General features: G+C 50.2%; 2 protein-coding genes across 8 annotated transcripts; one reads left to right on the plus strand and one right to left on the minus strand.

Annotated features, from left to right (window-relative positions):
- Nucleotides 1–5,369, plus strand: PTGS1 (prostaglandin-endoperoxide synthase 1). The gene is made up of 11 exons (XM_026062108.1): nucleotides 1–84; nucleotides 223–339; nucleotides 437–577; nucleotides 702–845; nucleotides 1,242–1,423; nucleotides 1,692–1,775; nucleotides 2,293–2,539; nucleotides 3,398–3,684; nucleotides 4,324–4,471; nucleotides 4,815–5,200; nucleotides 5,279–5,369. Exons 3-10 carry the CDS (start codon nucleotides 559–561, stop codon nucleotides 5,177–5,179), a joined length of 1,476 nt encoding a protein of 491 aa, XP_025917893.1. The 5' UTR covers nucleotides 1–84; nucleotides 223–339; nucleotides 437–558; the 3' UTR covers nucleotides 5,180–5,200; nucleotides 5,279–5,369.
- Nucleotides 5,356–16,080, minus strand: PDCL (phosducin like). Of its 7 annotated transcripts, none has more exons than XM_026062109.1 (8): nucleotides 15,502–16,080; nucleotides 14,926–14,969; nucleotides 14,256–14,430; nucleotides 12,943–13,124; nucleotides 11,456–11,825; nucleotides 8,323–8,408; nucleotides 7,457–7,526; nucleotides 5,356–7,280 (listed from the first exon to the last, which is right to left on the minus strand). In XM_026062109.1, the coding sequence occupies exons 3-8, from the start codon at nucleotides 14,422–14,424 to the stop codon at nucleotides 6,727–6,729; spliced, it is 1,431 nt and encodes a 476-aa protein (XP_025917894.1). In that variant the 5' UTR covers nucleotides 14,425–14,430; nucleotides 14,926–14,969; nucleotides 15,502–16,080; the 3' UTR covers nucleotides 5,356–6,726. The 7 variants fall into 7 exon arrangements, with proteins under 7 accessions (XP_025917894.1, XP_025917895.1, XP_025917897.1 ...); XM_026062114.1 differs by having other exon boundaries at nucleotides 7,111–7,276; nucleotides 15,502–16,074; XM_026062110.1 differs by lacking the exon at nucleotides 14,926–14,969.
- Nucleotides 16,081–16,094: the final 14 nt, after the last annotated feature.

Genomic DNA, 16,094 nt, shown 5'->3' on the forward strand with positions numbered 1-16,094 from the left:
TCCGGCCACGGCGGAGCCGCTTGCCAAAGCAAACTTTTCGCTCCGGCGATTACTGTCGTTCTGAATATCGATAGTGTATTTACGGTGATTTCTCCCAATCCTGGAGCCCTGCGGGGGGGCCAAAGCGACGCTCCTGGCCGAAATCCCTCTTCGGGGAGCGGCGGGGGGAGCCTGCCCCCGGGGGCAGCGAGCCCTGAGCCCTCTGCCTCTTCTGCCCCGCAGTGAACCCCTGCTGCTACTACCCCTGCCAGCACCAAGGCGTGTGCGTGAGCGTCGGCCTGGACGGCTACGAGTGCGACTGCACGCGGACGGGCTACTCCGGCGCCAACTGCACCTCTCGTGAGTGCCTGCAGCGCCGTGCCGTGCTGCACCGCGCCGTGCCGTGCCGCGCCGCGCCGTGCTGGTGGTGAGTAACGCCGCGGGTGTCTCCCTGCAGCCGAGCTCTGGACCCGGCTGCGYGCCCTGCTGAAGCCGAGCCCGGCCGTCTTCCACTTCGTCCTGACCCACTTCAAGTGGCTCTGGGACGTGATCAACGCCACCTTCGTCCGGGACACGCTCATGAGGCTGGTGCTCACGGGTGAGACGAGCGCGCGTGCGCRTGCGCGGCCCCGGCTGCGGGTTTCGCCCTTCCCGCGGGTTTCTCGCCTCCGAGGGGGGCAATGATGCTCGCGGCGCGGTGACGCTCGGCTCTGCCCTCGCAGTGCGCTCCAACCTCATCCCCAGCCCRCCCACCTTCAACTCTGCCTACGGCTACCTCAGCTGGGAGGCCTACGCCAACGTCAGCTACTACACCCGGGTGCTCCCGCCCGTGCCCGACGGCTGCCCCACGCCCATGGGCACCAAAGGTAGGTGCCGGCTCGGAGCGGGCGGCCGCGGGGCTGCATCCCGCCGGCCGGCTCTGCGCCCCGGCTCTCCCGGCAGCGGAGGAGCTTGCGAAGCTCCGTGAGTGCCGTCCGCGCGCCGAGGCTCTTCCCTGCACGCCCGGCTCCCGGGCGAGAGGAGCTGAGGCTGGACAGCATTCAAAGCACRTGTGGAACCGCTAGGACCAGACCGCCGGGCTGGTCAAAAGTGCCCCGGGTGCCTCCCCACCGGGGCACGTTGCGGCTTGTGTAAAAGGAGTGCAAGGTGTCAGCGGGGACGAGCCGGTGCCCGCCGCGCGCCCCTTGGCCGGCCCGGCCTCGCCGCATCCACATCCGCATCCGCATCCGCATCCGCTCACGGCGCCCGCCTTGCCCTCGCAGGGAGGAAGCAGCTCCCCGACGCTCAGCTCCTGGCGGAGCGGTTCCTGCTGCGGCGGAAGTTCGAAGCCAATCCCAAGGGCACCAACCTGATGTTCGCCTTCTTCGCCCAGCACTTCACCCACCAGTTCTTCAAGACCTACGGGAAGATGGGCCGCGGCTTCACCAAGGCGCTGGGGCACGGGGTGAGGGCGCGATGCTCGCCGGGGCTGCACAGCTGCGGGCGCTGGCAGGGAGCCCGGGATGCCCGTGGCCTTTCCGAGCGGCGCCCCGTGGCCGGGCTGCTGCTCCGGCCCCGGCACCTCCAGCCTCTCCAAATCTTGCAGATAAGCTCCTCCGCTGGGCGCGAGGTGGGCGGTGGACCTGCGGCGCTGGATGCGTGCCGCGAGCGGGTCAGCGTGCCGCGGGGCGCGCGTTGGGCGGCAGCGGGGTGACGCCGGGCTTTCTCTCTAGGTGGACCTCGGGCACCTCTATGGGGACAACTTGCAGCGCCAGCACCAGCTGCGACTCTTCAGGGATGGGAAGCTCAAGTTCCAGGTACCACCCGAACCCAGCACGTGCCCAAAGGCAGCCTCTGCCCCAGGGTTGTTTTCGTTTGAAGCCCGCGTCTCTCCGGAAGCTGCGGGGCCCGAGACTCCCGGGAGCTTTGGGAGACACCAGGACCACGTGCCCAGCGCTGCCGGGCCCCGCTTTGGTGCTCGCTGGCTGGAGGCACCTCTCCGGGCAGGTCCGCAGGGGACGTCCCGCTGCCACCCTCCGGCTTTCGGGGGAAAGCGGAGACCCCGGGCACCTGGCGTGCAGGGTCTCGTGGTGCAGCCCTAGCTTGTCACCACCATGCAAGGTCATCCCTGAGCTGCCCAGCACTGGTCAGAGAAGAGCTTTGGGGTCTAGCGGTGTGGGGGGTTACCGGTGGGAGGTGTTTTTCCCTGGTCAGTGCCGTGCCGGAGAGCAGCTGTGCGGCACGCAGGGAAGTAGGTCCTGGCCACRCAGGCTTTCGTCGGAACGGTTTTGTCCCCTCCTCCCCTTTCTGCCATCCCGCGCTTGTCTCTCCGAGGTGGTGGACGGCGAGGTGTACCCCCCGACGGTCGCTGATGCTCCCGTCCACATGGTCTACCCGCCCGCCATGCCGAAGGAGCAGCAGATGGCCATGGGCCAGGAGGTGTTTGGGCTCCTGCCGGGGCTCTGCCTGTACGCCACGCTCTGGCTCCGCGAGCACAACCGCGTCTGCGACATCCTGAAGCAGGAGCATCCGACGTGGAGCGACGAGCAGCTCTTCCAGACGGCTCGCCTCATCCTCATCGGTGAGGACCAGCGCCGCGGCCGGGCGCGCGGCCTCCCACCTCCTTGGGCAAGCTCCCGAGGACGGGAGCGTTGGTAGGTCTGCGTTTCGAGGGCGGTGGCCAGTCCGGCTTTAATTGTGAAGGAGTTTCTCTGGCAGCCTTCTGGGGATCATATCTCACCCTGGCACAGCGTCCTGCTATTCTGCATATTGCTTATTTTAATTTCAGCCCGTTTCCCAGAACTTCACCGTGTGAAGCAGTCTTATCTGGCATCCTTTTGACCTCGTTGTGGCATTATCGTGACTTCATGCTGTTTAGCATGACCGGTCCTAAGCACAAAGACGCTGCCCAAGGCTGTGAGTAGCTCGCAGCAGATCCGATCCTCCATTAATACAGGTCACTTGTCAGAACATATGCAAAATTTTTTAAACAAAAAATTTGCTTTGGCCCATCGAAAAGTTTAACTGTCATAATTTTGAATTATTTCATTTTAATGTTCTATTATAAATTTACTATAATCTCCTGAAATGTCATTTTCAACCAAAATCCAGAAACGATCCATGTCGCCACACTGGAAATCACCCATTTTTAATCTCTAAGTGTATCGAGGTCAATTTTGGTTTTGGCAAACCAACCTTTTGACTGGTGGAAAAACAATCCACTTTTTAAAAATTCCCAGCCAGCTCAACAAGCCAATGGTCAGCAAGGTCCCAGGTGGTACGGGGGGCGCTGAGGCCCCCGTGGAGCTCCTCGGGGTGCCCGGGGACACGCTGCCCTTGGAGAGCCTTGYTCTGTGCGCAGCACGTGGGCAACGGCCCGAGGGACCAACCTTCTGCGGCTGCTGCCGGCTGACGTCTGCTTCTCTTGCCTCCTGCCTAGGGGAGACCATTAAGATAGTCATTGAAGATTATGTTCAGCACCTCAGCGGGTACTTCCTGAGCCTCAAGTTTGACCCCGAGCTGCTCTTCGGGGTGCAGTTCCAGTACCGCAATCGCATTGCCGTGGAGTTCAACCAGCTCTACCACTGGCACGGGCTGATGCCGGACTCGTTCGTCATCCAGGGGGAAGAGTACAGCTACGAGCAGTTCCTCTACAACACCTCCATGCTCATGCACTATGGCGTGGAGGCCTTGGTGGAGTCCTTTTCCAAGCAGATTGCAGGCAGGGTAAGGTCTTGCTCTCTCCTCCATGCCGGCACGTCCCGTTGCCCTCTGTGGTTGGCGCGGTGGGAGGTGAGATTGGGTCTTGGCAGCCTCGACTGCTTGACCGTGGGACACGACAGTAAACGCGCTGATGGATTCAGGAGCCTACAGGCATCTTACGGGGCCAGGGCCGGCAGCCGGGGTGGGGAAGCACCGCGCCTGGCGCCGTTCTTTGCTGCCATCGCATGGAGGCTTTCTTCCATGCACCTGCATCGACCTTCCTGCCTGTCGCCTTGCCTTGTGCAGAGCGGCAAGGCTGGCACGCAGACCTGCTGCTCTCTGGGTTCTCCCTGGGACCCCAAAACCCAGTAATCTCTCCCCTCCTCCCCGGCTGGCGCACAGTTGTCCCACCTGGGCTCCTTGTGCACCGTTCTCTGTCCCTCGCTGCAGACGGGACAGGCTTTGGCCCAGTCTGCTCTGGCTGCTTCTCTGCAGCTCCTGTTTTTAGCACCGTCCCGCGATTCCTCCTCTTCTCGCTGCCCCAATGACGCGCTGCCCGAGGCRGCCGCTTTAGGGACGGCAGGCCGGACGGGGGGGCGATGGAGGCGATGCCAGCACTTCGTGGTGACCGCGCGTGCTGCTCCGCGCGTTCTCGCCCTGCAGATTGGCGGGGGGCAAACCATCAACGCCAACGTCCTGAAAGTGGCCGTGGGGGTTATCAAGGAGTCCCGGCAGCTGAGGCTGCAGCCCTTTAACGAGTATCGGAAGAGGTTCGGCATGAAGCCCTACAAGTCCTTTCAGGAGTTAACAGGTAGGACGGCACGGCTGCCACCAGCCCCCTCCGCGCCTCGCCGCAGCGACGGGGACGCTCTGCCCTCGCCGGCCCGAGCTTGGCCTCGCTCGCCGCGCAGAGCAGCTGCAAGAAGTTTGCTTCGTTGCAAGCCTTCACCCCACCCCGAAGGCCCACGGGGCGGCCGCACGCTTYGTCGCTGCAAGGGGCGCAGAGTGGTGCAGGGGCAGCGCCTGGCGCGGGCGCCGGGCTGAGCCGGCGCGTGGGGTGCGAGAGCTGCCACGGCCCTGTCGCCTAGAGCAAGGCCAGGCCTTGCAGCGGGCTGGTGCTCTGACTAACGCGCTCTGACGTCCGCTTGATGCAGGAGAGGAAGAGAAGGCAGCAGAGCTGGAAGAGCTGTATGGAGACATCGATGCCCTGGAGTTTTACGTGGGCTTGCTGCTTGAGAAACCCCAGCCCGATTCACTTTTTGGGGAAAGCATGGTGGAGATTGGAGCTCCGTTTTCCTTGAAGGGGCTTCTCGGAAACCCCATCTGCTCCCCCGAGTACTGGAARCCCAGCACGTTTGGCGGAGCAACTGGCTTTGAGATAGTCAAGACAGCGTCGCTTGAGAAACTCGTGTGCCTCAACGTGAAGAAGTGCCCATACGTGTCTTTTAATGTGCCGGATTCTGTGGAATCAGGAGCAACCGGGAGACACCAAGACGGTGGACCATCTACTGAGCTCTAGCACCATGACAGCCCTGCACAGGTAGAGACCATCCTCTCCCCGGCCCCRGGGTGGGACAAACGCTCAGCCTGGCCCTGAATGTCCTCTTCACTCTTGCAGAGAACGGTGGGGAAGGAGAGGAGACCTGCAAACTCCCTCTACCAAACACCAACAGGACAGAAGATYGCGCGACTCTGGGCTTTCTCCACAACATTGCTGGAGCCTTGGGGAAAAAAGCTGGTTCTAGCTCTGGGGAAAGCCAAAAAGTGCCTTAAAAGTTATAGCTACCATGACCTGTCCTCAGTAGACTGACTTTTGCTAGCAAATACCTTGCACTAAGGCAGCTTTGGGGCTGTTCAGGGGACTCCCAGTTTCCTGGGGTGCTCTGACTCCCCTATTCCGTCCTCCTCCGACCGCCACTGCTTTTCAGCACATGAAGCGACTGGAAGCACGCTTTTTATGCGCCCAAACTGCAGGGGTTTTCCCCACGTCGGACACAGAGAAGCAAAGAGCACCTGGAGCACCCTCGGCTCATCAGCGTCCTCCCCATCTTCTGCACCAGGCTAAGCCAGCGAGCTCCCCACCGCACRCGCTGCGAGCACATGCCAGTGTGGACAGAGAGGATGAGAGCAAGCAGCAGATGTTAATTCTGGCCTAGCGGTGGCTGAGCTGCAGGCAGGAACCTGCGTTGCCGTGTTTCTCCTGCAGCCCAACTCAGGCCTGCTCAACCACACGGATTTCAAACGCTCCCGTTCGCATGGCCATGGAGAAATGACCGTCCCCATCGCACCAGGAGGAAAGCATCTGAAACGAGGCCAGAACAGGGACATAAGCAACGTATCTGCAGCAGGAGACCGGAGGAGAGACATTAAGTGGCATCTCCCAGACCTTCTGCAGGACCGGGGGTCCGGTACCTGGACCTCTCCAAGTGCTGCCTGATTCCTGAGCAGCTCTAACTCGTAACAGGCTGCTCTAAGCAAGGCGCTACCTCTGCGTGAACGAGAACGACAAAGTCTCTCCCCTCCCTCCCGTGGTCCCTAACATCTGCTGCAGGCAGAGCTCYGTAGCTCGCGTCCCCAAGGCGCAGCGCCTGCCTCTGCTCCGCTCCGCTCCGGAGCTGCGTGCGATGCAAGCCCCTTGATCCCTTGCCAACATGATGTGATCGCTGGCAGCCAGCACCACTGGCTTCGATCCCAGGAAGATCACAGCCCACCTCCAGGAAAACGGACGTTTAAAACAATGATTGTTTTTAAATCCTCTCATTTCTTCCAGCAAGTTTTCAAGCTTTCACTCGGCAGAGCCAGGCTCCACGGCCGGCGGGGCGGTCAGAAGGAAGCAGAAGCTGCTGGAGAAAAGTCCCTGGTGCGTTGGTGAAAGCCAGCAGCCCCGGCCAGGATACGGCCCAGCGCAGGGGCAGCCAGCGCGGGCCGTGCTCGCTGGCGCTGTAGCAACGGTTTCATCTCTGACCGCATCCGAAGAAATAAAGGGAACGACGGTCCGCGAGGAGCGCTCTGGAAGGGGGATCTGCGAGCCCCGGTCTCCGTTCACCCACTCCCAGCTCTGCTGCCTCACCGCTGGCCTCCCTCCAGCCGCCCCACGCCACCAATTTGTATCTTAATGCTGCAGACGCTGAAAACACAGTGCTTAAATCCAACATTGTGTATTTCTATCACATAAAATCTATCCGTACATAAATCTTTCTTCCTGGCGAGGCGTTTCGTAGGGGTGAGATAGAACAGGCGGCGTCTGTAACCGAGCAGTCGGTTGTGATTTCCAGCTGCGCCGAGCCTGGTGGAGGAGCAGGAGCGGGAGCAGGGAAGCAGCCCTGTTCCTCTGCTCCGTCCTGGCGAGACTCCCGCCTYGGGAAAGGTGGGGGAAGAGGGGGCCGGCGCTTGTGTAGCCGTTCGCCAGCACAAAGCGGTGTGAGCTGGCAGCTGGGATGACGCGCTTGTTGTCGGTGCATCTTCACCCCATGGGAGAAGGAATTTGGCCAGATCGCTGCATTTCACTTGCATTTCCCTTTCCGGTGTCATGAGTTTCCTTGTGCTCAAAGGCAGGACAACTCCCACTCTGCACCGCCAGCCTCCCGTTGCCCACCTCCCTGCCGGGCTCGGTGATCTGGCTGGGGAATAAATGCTGGTGAGGAAAGCTCCCCCTGCACTTGGGGGGTGCACACGTTACCCAGGCCACAGCTCGCAGGCGACATCCCCATTTTTTTTTTTTCCCTGAACATTTGCATGCTCCGGAGGGACAGGGAACGTTTCCACCTCACAGGTGGATCAGGGGAGACCAACCCACCCGTTTTCATGAGCTCCAGGTGCCTCCAGGTAACTGCTTCTTCTCTGGCTTGTAGAGGATTTGGGGGAATCTGCAAAAAAACAGAATGTTTATTCGTGGCTGCACCGTGGCCTGGCRGCGCCTTGCCTGGCCGCCCAAGGGGCCGTTCCTGCCCAGCCGGGACACAGTGTCACCCCTTAGGGACCAGGGTCKAGACCTTTTAAGGATGAAATCCAGTGGCTCCAAAAGCTGCACCAAAGCAGCCAGGACTCGGCACGTTTGGGTGTTAAAKGGAGGCAGCAGAAGTGCTCCGGGCTGCCCCCACCGGCTGGCCGGTCCCCAGCAGCATGAAACCCCCAGGAGCTCACAGACCCCCAGTGCCCGGCTCAGCCCCTGCCCGTAGCGTTCGCGTGCATACAGCCTCCACCAGTATGTTTATTCAGCCCTGGTATTCAGGCGAGTGCTCAGACCTTTCCGACGGAGAGGGATAGAGACACCTGAATCAAACTGAAAACCTGACACTCTCAATGCCAAGCTGGAATTTCAGAACAGTTTTATTTTATGTAAATATACAATGTCATTTCAGTCCTCATATGCATATATAAATACAACCTAATTCTTAATCTGCAGGTCAGGACCACATCTAAAATTAGACAAATAAAGCAGACTTTAGGCCTTTGACCAACACATTTACAGACACAACCTTACTATGAGTCGTAGTTGTTACTGGTATTGACTGGGTAGGGTCAGAGGCTAACAAACTAATAACTAACCTACCCTAAAATTAGTTTTATTATGTTGTATTTTTAAAAGCACATTAAGAATGATGATTTTCCTTAAGGCACAATTACTAGTTGGTCAGTTTGGAGGAATTTAGCTTCACTCACAGACAAAAGCAAGAGCAGCACTCCTCGGCACGGCCAGTGCTGCTTCTCAGCCGCAGACCCGCRACTCCTCCACGCACTGGTGGTGTCTGTGTTAAGAGAAGCAGCATCGTAACACATCTTCTCTCTACCCTTCTCTCCCTTCTGCTTATTATGTTCTCCCAGATCAATGATTAATTGGATTTGGACCTTCTTCTCCCCCCTCCCCCCTTTTTCTTTTTTTGGCTCCTGGCACTGTCAGTCATCTATCATACACCTTAGCATCGTGTATTAATAACCAGGGGGTCACCTTGCCGCAGGCCATCTGGCACAGAGCAGCAGGAGAGGTTTTGATCCTATTACAGCTTTGCTGCCATGCAGGGAAAAAAGCACTTTATAAACACAAAACTCCAAAGCAATTCGAGCAGTCAGCTCCCCCTCACCCCTCCAAGCCAGGTTTATTATGATGCTAATACGCACCCTGTCTGCGCAGCAGACTTCACCGTATCTCAGCCTGAATATGAATTACAGCAACTTTGATTTTTTTTTTTTCCTTAAAAATGCTGATACCCATGCCCAATGATTTAATTTCATTTAGCTTTCATGTTCTTTTCTGCAATTCTGAGATGGAAAGAAATAATCTCTTAGAACATTTTAACTCTCATTTTCTTCTAGTTTCCTTAAAATAGCTACAACTTGTGCCAATAAAACAATTTTTAATTACAAGTTATTTATCTTCATGCTTATACTACTTTTTAAAACACAGTTAAATAGATATAATTAGAGCCAACTCTTCCTTTTCTATCCTAAGATATATTCTTATTATGAATCTAATGCTTATACAGACATTCGCATTTCTTCCCAGTGTTCCCAAGTGCCTTACACAAAACTTGCAATTAAGTTTAATGGTTAAACATGACATTAAATTAGGTAACATATTTAGGTAACTAAAGTCTACTTTCCTCAAAATTAAAAAATAACAAGCAAAGTAAGTAATGCAAAAGAAAACAAACTTATGTTGTAATAAGTTTAAGCATGTAAAAGACATATAACTCAGTCACAGCTAAGTACACAGTGCATATATTCCACATGCTCATTTGCGCTAGGTTCACTAAATCAGCCACACCACAACGCGGCCAGCAAAGCCTTTGCCTCACTCTGCATCATTGTAGGTTTTTATGTATGTGTTTTCTATAAATTGCTAATGGTTTCTAATGCCACTCAGGATATCTTACCCTGGTGCAGTAGAAGACTTGGTGGAAGCAGGGGGAACTATAATATATTAGAAACCCTGAATCTTCCTTCCCTATACTATGATCTAATTTATGAAGTAAGTAGAGCACAAACAAAATAAACACTTTAATAAAGTGGGATCAATGACAAATGATTATGACAAAGGTGCTGCAGGAGGGATGCAGAATATACAGCTGTGGCATTCAGTAGCAGTAATGATCATGAAGAAACAAATGGGCTCAGCCAATGCTACGAGCCTTCTTTCTGTGTCCTGAAGCGGGAGCCGCCCTGGGTTTTGGGGGAAGATGAGAACTTTTGGACCCAGGTTGCTGGGCAACTGAGCAGCAGTGGGGATGCTTTTAAAAGGGCCTTTGTTCTTTGTGACAAAAGACAGAGGAAAAAACTGCAAGACCTCCTCAGAGGTTTCACTCCCACCCTACAAGATTTTTTTCCATGTTTAGTGAACTCCACTGATGTACTGTACAAAAACAGACTCCCAAACAGCTGGCATCAGAGGAAAAACAGGATAGTGACATTTCTGATCCAGCTGAACATTCTGTGCAGAAACTAGATCCTCCAAACGAGGAGTAAGCTGTGAAAAAGGGGCCTGCTACTGAAMACCTGTGTTAGTGATCCAGTCCATCTACTGGCTCAAGGCTGATTCCCCACAAAGCCTTTCAGTCATCTGTCAGGTCCAGCGGTTATTAATATTCAAAATGCATCTCACAACTCAGCTGAAGCGGATAATATGAAGGTGGACAAAAATGAATTTTAGCACTGATTTAATAGTTTTAGAGAATACTACAGATACTAGGTGAAATTCTGATGCTATCAAGTCCTAATTCAACATTTTGCCAACAAAATTCTCCTTGATGCTATTCAGCACGCATGTTAGAGCTCTTTACAGACTGCTTTTATAGATGGTCTCCCTCTTAAGAGGCAGAAATCATTTTCTGCTTGAGTAAGCACTATGAACTCTAAGGGTGGGTATTTTAAAAGCCCAAGAACGTATTAAGAATTGTAACTGAAGAAAGATTTTCCTCATTTAAGTCTCAGGCAAGATAACAGAAAGACGAACCCTCTCCAGCTGAAAAGTAATTTTCAGGATGATGTCAGGAGCTGTGGTTATTTGTAAGTGAGAAAGGAACAACAATAACAACAGTTACAACAACAGTGCTGCCAAGAAGGGGTCTACAAATGAGGGAACGGAAGACGGGATCTTGTTCTCTTAACTCACTGGCAGCAGGTCAGCTCCAGATTACTAAAAGTCTTGAATGCTTAAGAACTTCTTAATTTGTGGTCTTAATCCTTGTCTTAGTCAGTAGGTACCACATCCTGATCTCAACTGGCATTCACATATGCTGCTTCAGCAAACCTTTAAGGAGACTGACCATACATAGCTGACCTGACACAAAAATGCTTAGAAAATCTAAGTGATTTGGAGAACAGAGATGACAATATAACACACAATTCACTAAATTTACTGAATTATAACTTCATATTTAGTAAAATACATTTGAATTGCATAAAAGCTAGACAGTTTTAGTGTACACTTCATTAAATTAATTTAGGAAAATGCTAGGAATTCCTTATGTTATCTGTAACAAAGTTTTAACGAGCAAAAGTCAAAGTGCATGGAGGGGAAGAAAAACATATCAACACAAAGAAGGAAAGAGAACAATCTCTAGCACAAGAACAACCCACAGTACAGCTAAACCTACTGGACCCTTAGTATAATTGGCTCAGTCTATTTCCAGATCACTGTCTTCGCTGTAACATGCAGATGGATTACGTATAGAAGTCAGAAGCACTAGGTCTTTTTCTGGAAGCAGACCACATTCCTGCAAAAAAGCCTCCAGGTCTACAGCAAAAAAATCTTCTCCAAGCTGGTCAGTGATTCGCACAAAATTGCCGATGAGCTCACCTGCCTTATAGATCAGCAAAGCCGGCAGAGCGTTATTAGTAAAGCGAGTGCTGGCACCAATGAGCGAACTCTTTACTCGGCAAAATTTAACTGTTGGATACTCAGCAGCCAGGCAGATCATACAGCCGTTCAGAGACTCAGTACCAGGGATATCATCTTCATAAATATGGATCATGATCAGTGTGCTCTTATGCTCTTTATCAACTGTGTCCAAAAATGCTTCCCCACTGGTAATCTCAAAAACCTGTTTAAATTGCTGCCCACTGTATAACTGCTGTCTCATCTCCTCCATTCGCTGCTTCCTGTATCGCTGTAGAAATTCCTCATCATCTTCATCATTGTGAATCATGTTATATTCTTGCAATGTCATCTAAAAAAGCATACAAAGACACATGATAAAGAGAAAAAGAAAAGATCTGCATCACTGTAGGGGTCACTTATATAATTAGAATTTAAATCAAGAGGATTAATGTGGGTCACTCATCTTTAATAAGAGCAAAGTACAACCCATGAAGACTGGAACACCCTCTATATATTACACTCCATTTTGATCCAATCACAAACCACATCCAGTGGGAACAGTGACTCCAGCCTTGGGTATTTCAGTTTCCACAGGCTGCACTAATAACGCAAGTACTCTCACTGTAATCCAGGTTAATGGTGGCTGTGTGCTTTCACTAAGCTATCAGCATTGATTTGGATACTGTGCCTGATGTAAGCCCACACTGTCAAATAGCTAGCTTGTTTTTACATCATCTTGTTCATTTAATTTCTCACCAATTAATATTTTTTTGGCAAAACAAATGCACAATATTGTCTGTAGAACTGAAGTTAACAAGATTTTATGCATTTCATATCTGTTCACCTGCTTCATTAGATATATTTGCATCACTCAAGGTACAGGACAGTGTGGCCAACTTTTGTCATCTGAAAACAAGGTACACTGTGTGCCAAACTCATAACTTCTGACTAGAACTATAAGAACTAGTTAAACAGCCCAGGTGATTAAAACCCTTCACTGTTTCCATCTATCTCTGGAGTGTAAAGTCATTCTGAGAACAAAGCTAAATTCTCAACACCCACTTACTACAAACTGAAATCAGTAAGGACTCCTGAATTCATGTTTTATGCAACCCTCAATCTGGGAGGTTGGCTGTGTAATTCTTTATTTTACTTCCAGAAGTTTGACTTATTTGATAGAGAGATAAGAGAGATCTGGGAAAAGGATTTGGACTTCTTCAGCATACTGGCTAAATCATATATTTCTTAACATGGTCAAACATGGTGTCCCTAAAATACCACCCAAATGTGAAATAATTAAACTTGACAACACCTGGCAAATAACGTACCTCTTATACTGTGTTCCCATTCACTAAAAAGAAATAATACGCATCTCCTGACAGAACAAGGATTCCCATCTACTTTGCATATGCAAATCATGAAAAAAAAATGTTAAACATTCAAGTGACATCTTTGTGCCACGTTACCTTTCCATTGATTTTTTCCTGAAGCTCCTTCTGCTTCTGCTTATCAGCCTCTTCATCCAAGTGAGATCTACATGTCATCGATAACTTTTTAATCAGTCGTTCCATTTCTCTGCGCTGCTCCTGTCGCTGTTCTGTCTCCAATTGTTTAAATCTTCGCCAATCATTGATGACTCCTTTTGGACCTGAAATTAAATATACAGGCACTTAGTACAAAAGAATAACAAAATTACATCTGCTGTTTAAAATGTCAATACTAATTTGTAAGTCATCAGTAAAACATTGGCCTCATCATAAACTTTTTTTATACTGTGCAAAATGTTGTAACAAAACAAAAAAATAGGAATAATTTGGCATTTACATGTCCTTGAACTACTATCTGCTTTCTTGTCTGTGTAAAGCTAAAGCTTATCTAACTAGGCTACTCTCATAACTGTCCCAAAGGCTATTCTAAAGATTAATATCTGTGCTCTAGAAATAGAACCACTGGCAATCAAGAATTCCCCCGTTGCTAGCATGAGTTTTCATATGAACAAAATAATATGATGGGAAACCATCTGTGAATTAAGTTTGCCTGTGCTCTTGTACAGAAATAAATTCTAGGACGTACAATAAGTGTGGTTCTTACAGATTTCACCTTGCTATTACCTTGCTGCCAGGGCCCAGTGGAAAGAGTTACTTTCTCAGGTCCTCTTTAAATATGCCAGTTAGAGTGCTATAACTCTTCCCAAGTAAAGGATGGGAACACACGCAGGCAGATTTTTCATCACTCTTAGAGAAACCATAAAATACAGAGGGCCAGTCTTTCATAAAAACTTAAGAAATGCCCTCTGGATCACACCAATGGTCCACATAGTCCAGTGTTGTGACCGTGACCATGGCAACAGAAAATGCTGTTTTGGGAGAGCCCGGCCACCTTCTGTCAATTCCTCAAAGCTTTGCCACTTCCCGGCAGTTCCTACTCTTTCAGCACCTACATCTGCTACAATCGGACTGCTGGTGGTTAACAACTGTCTGGCTTACAGGAAAGATTTTTATAATTTATCAGCCAACGTGTCCCAGCTCCACTCAGTCTGTTTAGTATGCAGAGCCTAACTGCTTCAGATGTAGAGCTGAAGTCTCTCAGAGAAGTCAAACGTTAAAATAAAGAACAGGCTTTTAAAAATAAGGTTAGACTACAGCCAAGAAATGATTAATCTCTGGCTCAAATATACATGAAAATAGAATGCTTATTACAAAAAAGAGATTATAGAAAACAATATGAATATTACAATAAATAACGTATTTTTAAAACTATTAGTTTGACTTGACAATACCTGTGTTGATGGCACTGCCATCACTGCTAAGCTCTACTTCCCCAACACTTTCAGGAAGGGTGCTCTCCCCATCTTTGTCTTCTTTCTCACTGTCTTCATCCTCACCCTCACTACTGCTGTAATAATACTGGAGCTTCTCACCAAGTAGTTTATCATCCAAAGTAGTCATTGTGTTCTAAAAAATAAATTAACAAAACAGACAATGTATCTCTTCTTCACATATGCAACAAGAGACACCATTTTAAATGTGCAATGATAGTTAGTCCTTTACTTCTTGAGAGAAGTTTTTTTAGCCGCAGAAGAACAGTTTATGGCCCGTTATCAAACACTACCGTGCGGATGGTCAATTTCTTTGTGAATTAGTTTAGCTGTACTTTCAAATGTATTTAGGTTAACAAGTTTTATGAATAAAATTCTGCTTTAAGGCTCACTACTAAAAAATTTACCATCATAAAAGCTGTTTCTGCACTAAAATATACTTTAATATACATGTAAATATTTTTTCCACTGGGAATGAGTTTTCCAAACCACGATTCAGAAGCCTCACCAGTCTCCCTCACACCGCTCTGCTAGGCTGACTTCCCCAGTTAGGTATATGTTTCAATTTCCAGTATTATTTGCATTATTTTAACAATAATCAATATAATCAATTAAATTAAAATGTTCTGACCTTGATTCCTTTCTAGTCTTTCAGAAACAAACTTCTAACAAAACCTGGAAGAAAAAATTTCAGATTATATTCAATTTCAAAATTGTCAGAGGATCTCACAAAAACTTTTGCGAAAACTCTGTTTGCACATTTTAAAAATAGAACGTATGCAAGRGAAAAAAGTTAAAAGAAAATGTAGCTGTGCTTGCTGTTTTTAATAAAAAAGGTTATTCTCAAACACAGAAAACACACTTTTAAATATTGAGACAGTATGTGAAKGCTTAGTGCAGACACTGCTACAATTTCATGAATATCACCTGCAGGCTAAGAAATAATACATGAAAAGAAAGAACTTTATGTCTTTCTTCTTTTCACCTGTCCACTGACTACATCAGTCATCTTCACAGAAATCAACAGTATTTGTACGGACAACACTGCAAGTTAGACACTGACACACCGATAAAGCAATCACAACTGTCCTCAAAACGCTCGCTTCTCCTGAGCTAGATATTTTCCTTATTCAAGCATCTTCTGCGAAGCAGAAATTAAGAGCAGCGGAACGCATGCTCTGCGGGTATTGACAGCATCAGCACTTACAGACTTCAGAAGCCTCTCGCATCACCAGGGCGGAAACGTCAAATGTTTCCCAGCGATGAAAAGCCRAACGACCGCAGAGGCCCTTAAAAGAGTTCGGGGATCTCTCTCCACCGGCTCCTTCACCGCAATCCTCCGGAAGAGCTGCTGCTGCCCAGGCCTTATCCTGACGGGGTTGTTAAACGCGTGAGAATTACTCTTCCTTCTCGGGCTGCAGAAAAGAGCGCCGCTAAGGTCGGATATGTGGCTCTTGACCTGCAATCCATAAACTACCTCTAAAGGGTCCAGAAAAATTTATTAAAAAAAAAAGGAAAAAAAAAGGAAAAAAAAAGGAAAAAAAAGGAAAAAAAAGGAAAAAAAAGGAAAAAAAAAAGAAAAAGGCTGTCAGCTGGCTCGGGCTCGCACTTAGCCCCGCAGGAGCCCGCAAGCCCAGCGGCCCCCCCTGACGCGCACTTCACAGAGGCACACGGAGGGCCGCGAGGGTAAAGCCGGGCTTTCCGTTTCCCTGCCAACCATTAGCAAGAGCGAAAAGCTGATTACTCGGACTAACGAGGAGGCGGCCAGGCACGGCCTCCAACCCCGCGCGGCGCGGCGCG

Source organism: Apteryx rowi, unplaced genomic scaffold (assembly GCF_003343035.1).
Source record: "Apteryx rowi isolate R43461 unplaced genomic scaffold, aptRow1 scaffold_19, whole genome shotgun sequence".
Lineage (NCBI taxonomy): Eukaryota > Metazoa > Chordata > Aves > Apterygiformes > Apterygidae > Apteryx > Apteryx rowi.